The following is a 12,733-nucleotide window of genomic DNA, read 5'->3' as shown; positions in this document are numbered from 1 at the left end:
CGAGGGGTGAGCCCAGGTCCCCGGGTCTGAGGGGTGGGGATGCGGAGTGAGCTCAGTTCCCTGGGGCTGAGGAGATGGGGGGGGGGGGGAACTTAGCTCAGTTCCGCAGGGGCTGAGGGGTGGGGAGTGAGCCCAGCTCCCGGGGGCTGAGGGGATGGAGGGTGGGGGTTGAGCCCAGCTCCCCGGGGGCTGAGGGGATGGAGGGTGGGGGTTGAGCCCAGCTCCCCGGGGGCTGAGGGGATGGAGGGTGGGGGTTGAGCCCAGTTCCCGGGGGCTGAGGGGATGGAGGGTGGGGGCTGAGGGGGTGGGGAGTGAGCCCAGTTCCCCAGGGGCTGAGGGGGTGGGGAGTGAGCCCAGTTCCCCGGGGGCTGAGGGGGTGGGGAGTGAGCCCAGTTCCCTGGGGGCTGAGGGGGTGGGGAGTGAGCCCAGTTCCCCGGGGGCTGAGGGGGTGGGGAGTGAGCCCAGTTCCCTGGGGGCTGAGGGGGTGGGGAGTGAGCCCAGTTCCCTGGGGGCTGAGGGGGTGGGGAGTGAGCCCAGCTCCCCGGGGGTTGAGGGGATGGAGGGTGGGTAATGAGCCCAGTTCCCCAGGGCTGAGGGGATGGGGAGTGAGCCCAGTTCCCCGGGGGCTGAAGAGTGGGGAGTGAGCCCAGTTCCCTGGGGGCCGAGGGGTGAGCCCAGGTCCCCGGGTCTGAGGGGTGGGGATGCGGAGTGAGCTCAGTTCCCTGGGGCTGAGGAGATGGGGGGGGGGGGGAACTTAGCTCAGTTCCGCAGGGGCTGAGGGGTGGGGAGTGAGCCCAGCTCCCCGGGGGCTGAGGGGATGGAGGGTGGGGGCTGAGCCCAGTTCCCGGGGGCTGAGGGGATGGAGGGTGGGGGTTGAGCCCAGTTCCCGGGGGCTGAGGGGATGGAGGGTGGGGGTTGACCCAGCTCCCGGGGGGCTGAGGGGATGGAGGGTGGGGGCTGAGCCCAGTTCCCGGGGGCTGAGGGGATGGAGGGTGGGGGCTGAGCCCAGCTCCCCGGGGGCTGAGGGGATGGAGGGTGGGGGCTGAGGGGATGGAGGGTGGGGGCTGAGCCCAGCTCCCCGGGGGCTGAGGGGATGGAGGGTGGGGGCTGAGGGGATGGAGGGTGGGGGCTGAGCCCAGTTCCCGGGGGCTGAGGGGATGGAGGGTGGGGGCTGAGCCCAGTTCCCGGGGGCGGAGGGGATGGAGGGTGGGGGCTGAGCCCAGTTCCCGGGGGCTGAGGGGATGGAGGGTGGGGGCTGAGCCCAGTTCCCGGGGGCTGAGGGGATGGAGGGTGGGGGCTGAGCCCAGTCCCCGGGGGCTGAGGGGATGGAGGGTGGGGGCTGAGGGGATGGAGGGTGGGGGTTGAGCCCAGTTCCCGGGGGCTGAGGGGATGGAGGGTGGGGGCTGAGCCCAGTTCCCGGGGGCTGAGGGGATGGAGGGTGGGGGTTGAGCCCAGCTCCCCGGGGGCTGAGGGGATGGAGGGTGGGGGCTGAGCCCAGTTCCCGGGGGCTGAGGGGATGGAGGGTGGGGGCTGAGCCCAGTTCCCGGGGGCTGAGGGGATGGAGGGTGGGGGCTGAGCCCAGTTCCCGGGGGCTGAGGGGATGGAGGGTGGGGGCTGAGCCCAGTTCCCGGGGGCTGAGGGGATGGAGGGTGGGGGCTGAGGGGATGGAGGGTGGGGGCTGAGCCCAGTTCCCGGGGGCTGAGGGGATGGAGGGTGGGGGCTGAGCCCAGTCCCCGGGGGCTGAGGGGATGGAGGGTGGGGGCTGAGGGGATGGAGGGTGGGGGTTGAGCCCAGTTCCCGGGGGCTGAGGGGATGGAGGGTGGGGGCTGAGCCCAGTTCCCGGGGGCTGAGGGGATGGAGGGTGGGGGCTGAGCCCAGTTCCCGGGGGCTGAGGGGATGGAGGGTGGGGGCTGAGCCCAGCTCCCCGGGGGCGGGACGCTGTTTGAGGGGTAAACCAGGTTGCCCTCCTCTCCCGCGAGATGCTTCTGACGGGACGGGAAGAGCCTGGAGTTTAGGACAGGGGCAGCTGAAGGGCGGGCGGGCGGACGGACTGACCGCCGGGAGGAAGACCACACCACCCGAGGCAGGCCCCTGGACTGAGCGAACACCCCTCCCCGTGTCTTCCCGCGGTCCCCGCCTCACCTTCTCGCGTTCCGTCAGCTGCGCCTCCGCCTCCGCCATCTTGAATCCAGCGCTGTCCCGCCGCACGGCATCATGGGACCGTCCACTGGGGCGGGCGGGGTCTCCGCCCGGCTCACCCGCGCCGCCCTACAGCTCAGCAGCGGTACTGCAGGCGTTAGGCAACACAGTATTTCCACACTGTTTAGTGAGAGCTCAAGCACTGCCTTCACAGTGAGCACTACATCATTATCCAGTGAGCACAGCCACACTGCCTGCCCAAGGAGCACTGAAACAAACCCCAGTGAATACTGCCTGCCCAGTGAGCGCTCCACAGTGATAAAAACAAAAAACTGCGGATGCTGGAAATCCAAAACATAAACAGAATTACCTGGAAAAACTCAGCAGGTCTGGCAGCATCGGCGGAGAAGAAAAGAGTTGACGTTTCAAGTCCTCATGACCCTTCAACAGAACTGATTGGATGTTAGGAGAGGGGTGAAATATAAGCTGATTTAAGGTGTTGGGGGGCGGGGTGGTTGGGGGGAGAGAAGTGGGGGGGGGTGGTGTGGTTGTAGGGACAAGCAAGCAGTGATAGGAGCAGATAATCAAAAGATGTCACAGACAAAAGAACAAAGAGGTGTTGAAGGTGGTGATATTATCTAAATGAACGTGCTAATTAAGAATGGATGGCAGGGCACTTAAGGTACAGCTCTAGTGGGGGTGGGGTGGAAAGGCTAGCAAAGCATAAAAGATTTTAAAATAATGGAAATAGGTGGGAAAAGAAAAATCTATATAAATTATTGGAAAAAACAAAAGGAAGGGGAAGAAACGGAAAGGGGGTGGGGATGGAGGAGGGAGTTCAAGATCTAAAGTTGTTGAATTCAATATTCAGTCCGGAAGGCTGTAAAGTGCCTAGTCGGAAGATGAGGTGCTGTTCCTCCAGTTTGCATTGGGTTCCACTGGAACAATGCAGCAAGCCAATGACAGACATGTGGGCAAGAGAGCAGGGTGGAGTATTAAAATGGCAAGCGACAGAGAAGTTTGGGTCATTCTTGCGGACAGACCGCAGGTGTTCTGCAAAGTGGTCGCCCAGTTTACGTTTGGTCTCTCCAATGTAGAGGAGACCACATTGGGAGCAACGAATGCAGTAGACTAATTTGGGGGAAATGCAAGTGAAATGCTGCTTCACTTGAAAGGAGTGTTTGGGCCATTGGACGGTGAGGAGAGAGGAAGTGAAGGGGCAGGTGTTGCATCTTTTGCGTGGGCATGGGGAGGTGCCAAAGGTAGGGGTTGAGGAGTAGGGGGTGATGGAGGAGTGGACCAGGGTGTCCCGGAGGGAACGATCCCTACGGAATGCCGCCGGGGGGGTGAGGGGACGATGTGTTTGGTAGTGGCATCATGCTGGAGATGGCGGAGGATGATCCTTTGAATGCGGAGGCTGGTGGGGTGATAAGTGAGGACAAGGGGGACCTTATCATGTTTCTGGGAGGGAGGAGAAGGCGTGAGGGCGGATGCGCGGGAGATGGGCAGGACACGGTTGAGGGCCTTGTCAACAACCGTGGGTGGAAAACCTCGGTTAAGGAAGAAGGAGGACATGGCAGAGGAACTGTTTTTGAAGGTAGCATCATTAGAACAGATGCGACGGAGGTGAAGGAACTGAGAGAATGGGATGGAGTCCTTACAGGAAGCGGGGTGTGAGGAGCTGTAGTCGAGTTAGCTGTGGGAGTCGGTAGGCTCGTAATGGATATTGGTGGATAGTCTATCACCAGAAATTGAGACAGAGAGGTCAAGTAAGGGAAGGGAAGTGTCAGAGATGGACCATGTGAAAATAATGGAGGGGTGGAGACTGGAAGCAAAATTAATAAATTTTTCCAAGTCCCGATGAGAGCATGAAGCAGCACCGAAGTAATTATCGATGTACCGGAGAAAGAGTTGTGGGAGAGAGCCGGAGTAGGACTGGAACAAGGAATGTTCCACATACCCCATAAAGAGACAGGCATAGCTGGGGCCCATGCGGGTACCCATAGCCACACCTTTTATTTGGAGGAAGTGAGAGGAGTTGAAGGAGAAATTGTTCAGTGTGAGAACAAGTTCAGCCAGACGGAGGAAAGAGGTGGACGGGGATTGTTCGGGTCTCTATTCGAGGAAGAAGCTAAGGGCCCTCAGACCATCCTGGTGGGGAATGGAGGTGTAGAGGGATTGGACGTCCATGGTGAAGAGGAAGCGGTTGGGGCCAGGGAACTGGAGATTGTTGATGTGACGTAAGGTGTCAGAGGAATCACGGATGTAGGTGGGTAGGGACTGGACAAGGGGAGAGAGAAGGGAGTCAAGATAACGAGAAATGAGTTCCGTGGGGCAGGAACAGACTGACACGATCGGTCTACCAGGACAGTTCTGTTTGTGGATTTTGGGTAGGAGGTAGAAGTGGACTGTCCAAGGTTGGGCGACTGTTAGGTTGGAAGCTGTGGGATGAAGATCTTCAGAGGAGATGAGGTCAGTGACAGTCCTGGAAACAATGGCTTGATGTTCGGTGGTGGGGTCATTGGTCCAGGGAGAGGTAGGAGGAAGTGTCTGTGAGTTGACACTCAGCTGCTCCACAGTACCTGCCAAGTGAACATTGCATCATCCAGTGAGCACTGCAACACAGCCTGCCCAGTGAGCAGCAACACTCCTCAATGAGCACTGCAACACACAGTGAGAACTGGCAATTCCCACTGAGCACTGCCACTCCCCACTGCACTGCAACACTCGCTGTCTACCACCATGCCTCACTAAGTACAGCAGTACACTACCAATACTGCAGGGCATCAACTAACACTGACTGCAACTTACCATTTAGTACTGCAGCACCCACTAGCTACCAAAGAAGCCCAGAGAACACTGGGACACAGCCTGTCCAGTGAGCACTGCAATAAACTGCAGTGAGTACTGAAACAAAAACAAAAATTGCTGGAAAAACTCAGCAGGTTTGACAGCATCTGTGGAGAGAAAGACAGAATTAACATTTCAAGTCCATATGACTCTTCTTCAGAACCCAGTGAGTACTGCCTGTCCAGTGAGCACTGCAACACTCCCCGATAAGCACTGCAACAAACTCCAGTGAGTACTGCAAGATCCCATATGGCACCCAACACTCTCCAGTTAGCAATGGCACTCCTCAATGCACTGCAACAACCACTGATTACTGCCACTCCTCACTGAGTACAGCAGTGCACTACCAAAATAAAAGCAAAACTCAGCGGATGCTGGAAATCTGAAATAAAAACGGAAAACGCTGGAAAATTCAGCAGGTCTGGCAGCATCTGTAGAGACAGAAACAGAATGAAGAGTCATATGGATTGAAACGTTAACTTTATTTCTCTCCCCACAAGTGCTACTAGACTTGTTAACTATTTCTAGTATTTCCTGTTTGTATAGTACACTACCAAATACTGCAGGACAGAGGGCAACTTACCATTCAGCAGCAGCCGCTAACTACCATAGAACTCCACTGAGTACAGCAACACTCTACTACGTAAAAGAAAAGAAGGACTTGCAATGAAGTACTTTTCTGAAGATTAGTGTCAGGAAGATATAATAATCATTGTTATTGAATTTATTGTAAAATAGAGTCTGTATCTATGTTTGTCTGTGTGTGTGTGTGTGTGACTTAATTGAATTAGAGGCAGCTAGTTTGGGTACTTTGATGCAAGAGAAGTTAGGTTTGAAATGTTAATTAGGTTAATAAGGGGAAGTTTTAGAATGTGAAGTGTAAAAGGGCAATTTGCAATTTTAAACAAACTAGTGTGGCTTGAGTTCAAAAGTGGGGGTGGAATGTATACCTAGCCAGCAGAAGTAGTAAGAAAGTGTGGTTTATTTATTTTTCCCAAAGATTACTGGTAAGACTTAGTGCTATGAGAGATTTTTATTATCAGGAAGGTGAAGTCCAAAGATATAGTGAAACAATGGGTATTTGCATTCAAAGGGGAAAATATGTACAGAGGAGCAAAGGCTGTGAGTAAAGGAAGGCAGTCTAAGATTCAACAATTGTGAAACGCTTTCAGCCTGTATGTATCAAACTGCTGGCTTCAGGGTTAAGAGAACTCACTTTGAATTCGACTGTTTAGGTTATCGTTTACTTTGACTGGGTCATTTTAAAATGTGTATCTTACTGTTGTCTTAACGAAAGTTTAACTGGGAGTCAGACTAAGTAGGGGATTTAGAAGTTATCATAGTAGTAATTTGTAGATCTATATATGTATTTAAAGTCATTTCTTCTATTAATAAATGTTTAATCTAGTTTTATAAAAACTTGTAAGACTTGGTGGTCTTATTACTACTAAATTCAAGGCACACATCTCAAAATTTATACAAATACCAAAACAGCTTGTGGCAGTTGTTTCAAGTTTCCCTCTGGGATTTGAACAACTCAGCATTTACCATCAGCTGTATCATAACAGTAGTCACTACTCCAAGATAGGAAATGTGTCAGCCAATTTATGCACAGCAAGATCCCATAAACAGCAATGTGATCATGCCCAGGCAATCTGTTTTTGTGATATTGATTGAGGGATAAATATTGATCAGGACAAAAGGCAGGACATCCCAATGAGTACTACAGAATACAGAAGCACCACACTGAATATAACAGCATCTGATTCAAACAGGATATTACAGCAACCTGCTGAGCAATGGAATATTGCATCCCCCAACACAATGAATACTGCAGCAACATACCCATGCACACAGTACAGAAGCATCAAATCCAACATTATAGTCCAATATTCATTTGCTGAACTCTATAGTACTGTACTACCAACCTAACTACATGGCAATATGCTACAACACCCAATTTTTCTCAAGGATACTTAGGGATGGGCAACAAATGCTGCCCTTGCTGGCAAGGCTCACATCCCATGAAAGAATAAAATGGGTACTACAGAATGACCCTACAATTACATTGCTACCCCAGCCAGTTATTTAGTACAGGAGAACACAGACAACGGGTAAAATGGCCAGACACTTGGTTAATGAAATCTTAATATACAGAAGAAGTGTGAAGTGATGCATTTTGGTTAGAAGAATGAGGAGTGGCAAATGAACTAAATGGCACTATTTTAAATGGGGTGCAGGAACACAGAGACCTGAGGGTATACGTACTTGAATCTTTGAAAGTGACAGGACAGTGAGAAGGCTGTTTTTAAAAAAAGGCAAAAAGGATCCTTTGTTTTATTGATGAAGGAATAGAATACAAAAGCAAGGAAGTTATGATAAACCTTAAAAAAAATTGTTCAGCTTCAGCTGGTGTATTGTATATATTTCTGGGCGCAACACTTTAGGAAGGATGTCAAGGGCTTGAGGGGGTGTGGAGGAAATTTACTGGAATGGTACCAGGGTTGAGGCACTTCAGTTATGTAAAAAGACTGGAAAGGTTGGGGTTGTTCTTAGAGCAGAAAAGGTTAATAGGAGATTAAGTAAGGTATTCAATATCATGTGGGGTAAATAAGGAGAAACTGTTTATACTGGCAGATGGGTTGGTAACCAGAGATACAGATTTAAGATGATTGGCAAAAGAACTAGAGGCAATACTATGACCATTTTTTACATGGTCAGTTGTTATGATCTGGAATGCACTGCCTGAAAGTATTAACTTTCAAAAGAGAATTGGATAAATATTTGAATGGAAAATAATTACAGGTGTATGGGGAAAGAGCAGGATGGTGGAATTAATTAGGTAACTCTACCCAAGAGCTGGGACAGGAATGATGGGTTGAATGGCCTTCTTCTGATACTGTATCATTCTATGATTCTGGGATAGATTGATCAATCAAGCCCAATGTACTGTATCTGAACCACACAGCTCAGCAGAGTTAAACTACACCAGACCCACACAAACCCTAATAATCCCAGCTACACAGCACAACCCAATGACAGAGCTCAGCATAGCCCAAAACCATCCTATCTCAACTCCAAGACATACATTGTCATTTAACTGGACAACCCAATCCTATCCAAACCACACAGTACAACTACACAACATAATGCTGGCCAAGCAACTCACCAAGGTTCTTTCAACAGCATCTTCCAAACATGGTACCTCAACCATCGAGAAGGACAAGGGCAGCAGATGCATGGGAACACCACTGCCTGCAAGTTCCCCTTCAAGCCGCTTACCATCCTGCCTTGAAAATATTTTGCCATTCCTTCACTGTCGCTGGGTCAAAATCTTTAAACTCCCTTCCTAACAGCACTATGGGTGTACCTACAACATGTGGACTGCAGCAGTTCAAGAAGGCAGCTCACCACTACCTTCGCAAGGGCAATTAGGGATGGGCAACAAATGCTGGCCCAGTTAGTGACACCCACATCCCATGAACGAATAATAAAAAGACGTCCCAAACCAGCTTTATTCAACAGTGATACAAAGGTTATTGTTATTTATGAAGGCACTAATTCAGTCAGCAAAACAACCTAAACTGAAACGGTAAAACTCCAGTTCAGCCATACAATCCAACATGAATCAATTTAGATCAACACAAGGCAAACAGTTCAGCTCATTTAAAGAGATCCCAATAACTCAGGGCCCAGCCCAGCTCTAGTGCCTGACCCAACACCCAGTTGGGCTCTCAGGCACAAGGCCATGGTTCCCTAAAGTGTGAGTGTTTGGAAGAAAATAAGTCTTGCATTTATTGCTCTTTTCACCACCACAAGTTTCAAAGTGCTTTATAGGCAATTTTTAAGTACTTTTGAAGTGTAGTTATTGTTGTAATTTCGGAGTGGGAGCATGTGTGTGCATGAATGCATATGTGTGTGTGGGTGTGTCTGTGTGTTTAGTAAATGCAATAAGTGTCCCTCTGTTACATCCACCTATTTAAAACACTTAAGAGTTAAAATTGGGCCTTAAGTCTCAATCACCCATCACTGAATCCTCACCAATGCCTCTCCATCCTCAATGTACTAAATTCAAAGTCCTCTTTCTCATTTACAAATCCCTCCAAGGCCTCTCCTCACTCTGCCTTTGCTAACCTCCTCCGGCCCTGCACTCCAGCCTATGCTATTGACTTTTCACACTCAGGCCCCTGTTCATCCCCCTCGTTCTGCTCCATCAGCAGCACAAACTTCAGCTATGGTTCACCTCTCTCCCTAAATTCCCTACCTGAACACCATCTTCATAATCCTCTGGAAACCTTTCTCATTCACCTGTCTTAAGTCATCAGGTATCAGCTCTGGCTCAGTTGGTTGTACTCTCACCTCTGACTCAGAAGGTTGTGGGTTACAATTCTGCTCCAGATACCTGAGCACAAAAATTTAGGCTGACATTCCAGTGCAGTACCGAGGGAATGCTGTACTGCTAAAGATGCAGAGGATGAGACAGAGGCCCCTTCCACTTTCTAAAATATCCCACAGCACTATTTTGAAGAAGAAAAGGGGTGTTATCCCCTGATATCCAGGGCCAATATTTATCCCTCAATCAAGATCACAAAGACAGAGGATCTTACTGTTTAGGGGAGTTTGCTGTGCATAAATTGGTTGCTGTGTTTCTTACATAATAGTAGCTACACTTCAAAAGTACTTCATTGGCTGTAAAGCACTTTGGATATTCTGAGGTGCAATATGAATGGAAGTCTTTTTCCTTTATTCCTCCAATTCTTCTACTACTTTTCTCCTCATCATTCCTTGTGCCCATCTCCTTGGTACATTTGCTATGTTAATGGTGCTTTTTTTACTCTTGTTGAATATTCTGCTGATACTGAGTATCTATGCTTTGTCATGATGAACTCGGGTGTACTGAAATTATGCTTCAATGAAGCGAGTAAGGAAATGAGAAAATATCACATTCACACGCATGGAAGCACTTGAAAATGAATATTTTATTGCATTATTCTGACACTTTCCAGATGAAGAGGAGGCAGTTTCACCAGACAGAGTTGTAAAGGAAATATCCTCTTTTTCCCGTAATTTTTCTTTATTCATTCATGGGATGTGGGCTTCACTGGCTGGGCCAGCATTTATTGCCCATCCCTAGTTGCCCTTGAGAAGGTGGGATACTTTAAAGCAGGCTTATGGGGACCGTATGTGTGTATGTTTGTGTGTCTAGTTTAATTAAACTGCTGACAGTCAGACTCCAAGGTTTGAATCATCAAAAAGGGATTGGGTGTAAAACAAGCATTTGAAATGGCGAAGGGTAAGCTAAGTCTCAACAGATACAGTGTGAATGGAATTTGCATTTTTAGATAAGTTGAGAGGTTGTTTGATTTTCAAAGGGACATGATGTTTACAACTGGCAAGATAAATTGGGAAAGATAAACTTAATAAATTTGCCTTAAAGTGCTGGCCATAATGACATGAAAGAGTTTTATATTCTGGGAAAAATAAGTTGAAACAATGGGATTTACAGATAAACGGGGAGAAAATATTTTTAAAGAACGATGGAAAGCTGTGTGGGGTGTAGCCGTGAGAGATATTGAAAAGTACATTGTGTGCAACAGATTTATAGGAAAAGTCTCAACTCACCCTGGAGAAGTTTGCTGTTCCAGTAACCAAGGTTTTGTTAAAAGCCATTGGAGGAGTTCCATTTTCAAGTGAGAGGGAGAAAGAAACGGTGAAATACCTCCCTTACCGCAACAGTGGGTGCTTGTGATAATGTTGCTGGATGGTTTATAGATTAAGAATCTATTCGGAGTATTGCCTGAAGGGGGTGTGAAGCTGGGAGTTTAGTTAAGTATAAATCTTGTGGGAACTGTTATAAAACCAAATGTAACTGTGTAACTGTAGTTTTGTGTATTTAAGTTTTCTTTTCTTTTGTAATAAATGTTTTAATTTGGTATTTAAAATCTCTTAAAGGTGGTCATGGACTCATTACTTCTGACTTCAGTGCACAAACCTCTTAACAAATACGAATTGCAAAATTGTTGTGATAGCGTGGCCAGGTTTCTCTTTGGGATTTGGTCAGCCTGGCAGCCACCTGCCATGTCACAACAGGGTTAAGTTACTCTCCTCCTGATTTACCCCTTTCCATTCTGGGATTGCCAACTCTGGTTAGACAAATTCCTGGAGGTTTCATTACATGATATCCTGATCTGAACAATCTCATCCACCACACTCTCGCCATTGATTGCCCAAATCGTCTTAGTATGGCAGTACCCCATCTGCCCACAGCCAATTGGAAAGTTAACAGACTCCATTATCTGATTCTTCACCATTGTATGAAGGGCTATTTTCCCCATCTCCAGTATTTTTCTAAAGAAAATGAAAAAAAAAAAATCCCAGATAATTCTCTCCAGGCTCCTGTCTGGGTTTTTTTTTGCCTGCACCTGTGACCTGGAAATTAATCTTTAACCCCTGGAGACTCCAGACCAATCCTGGATGGTTGGAAATCCCTAGTCTGACACCAAACATATACACTTCATGGAATTGTTTTGCTTACACTTCTTTCTTTGCCCTTGTTTTTTCTGTGTTGGTATATAATGAGAAAGCACTCTGACTTCAGCTTCATGTAATTATTATTTTTTCCCCCCTGGAGGTTCCTGCACCCGTCGGGCTAAGAGGGGACAGCAGAGAAAAAAAAAACAAGTTTCTACGATGCACTCAGTTCAAGGTTCAAGCATTCTCGGTCAGGTTGAACATGTATCTGAAAAAGTCATTGGCAAAAGATTGAGAGGATTTTTTTTCTTTACGTAGCAAATCGTTGAGATCTGAGATGCACTGCCTGGAAGGGTATTGGAAGCAGATTCAATGGTAACTTTCAAAAGAGAACTGGATCAATATTTAAAGGGGAAGCCTTTGTAGGGCTATGGGGAAAGGGCAGGGTATTGGGAATGATTGGATAACTCTTTCAAAGAGCAGGCATGGACATGATGGGCCAAGTGATCTGTTTCTGTGCAGTAACGTTGTGTGATTCAGGTCTGACCAAACATTCAAAGTTAAAGCATTTCCCTTTACCCAAGCCTGTCAGTATGGAAGAGGCATAAATAGCACTCAGAGAAAGGAGACTTCAGCCACTTAAATAATTTATTTGTACAAGTTATTTACACAGGCTGAGAAAGCTCTTTTATACTGAAGCCCTGTTCATGCAAGTTGGATGTTCAACACATTCATGAAATCCCAGCTCACAAACTGGCTGTAAGAAAGGAGCTTTCAAACAAATTACAACATTATGTCCGTGTACAACTGGGGTTACCTGAGAAGCATAGTCCACAATACCTGCTTTTATTTTATTGGGAGACTAGGTAATGGGCGAGGTCCAGATAACAAACAGAATGAGATTCCTTGGCTTGTTCAAGCATGACACAGAAAGGAAGTTCCCAAACAGTACATGAGGTAATGCATGGAAATTTTAAGCTAAGTAAGAAAGCTTTGTTTCTTTTCTGTTTACTCAATGCCCAAAATACATTTATTTTTAGGTGTCAGCTCTGGCCCACCTCTATATCAGAGGATTGTGGGTTCAAATTCCACTCCAGAGACCTGAGCATAACATTTAGACTGACACTCAAGTGCAGTACTACAGGAATCCTGCACTGTTGGGGATGCAGTCTTTTAGATGAGATGTTAAACTGAGTCTCTGTCTGTCCTCTTAGGTGGACATAAATGATCTCGTGGCACTTTTTCAAAGAAGAGCAGGGGAGTTATTCCTGGC

The 12,733-nt window shown here is 48.2% G+C and overlaps 1 protein-coding gene across 2 annotated transcripts in view; it reads right to left on the bottom strand.

Moving 5' to 3' along the window:
* Positions 1-12,733, bottom strand: part of capza1b (capping actin protein of muscle Z-line subunit alpha 1b) — a 73,513-nt gene that overhangs the window by 45,636 nt on the left and 15,144 nt on the right. Inside the window, exon 1 of one of the 2 annotated variants that reach the window (XM_041195674.1) lies at positions 2,143-2,239. The exons of the other annotated variant lie outside the window; for it this stretch is intronic. Within the exon in view, the coding sequence (XP_041051608.1) occupies positions 2,143-2,181 (39 nt within the window). The 5' untranslated portion in view covers positions 2,182-2,239. Of the gene's footprint in view, positions 1-2,142; positions 2,240-12,733 lie in introns of those variants that run through there. 2 annotated transcript variants of the gene reach the window in all.

Source organism: Carcharodon carcharias, chromosome 9 (assembly GCF_017639515.1).
Source record: "Carcharodon carcharias isolate sCarCar2 chromosome 9, sCarCar2.pri, whole genome shotgun sequence".
NCBI lineage: Eukaryota > Metazoa > Chordata > Chondrichthyes > Lamniformes > Lamnidae > Carcharodon > Carcharodon carcharias.
This window is presented reverse-complemented; position numbering and strand designations above follow the sequence as displayed.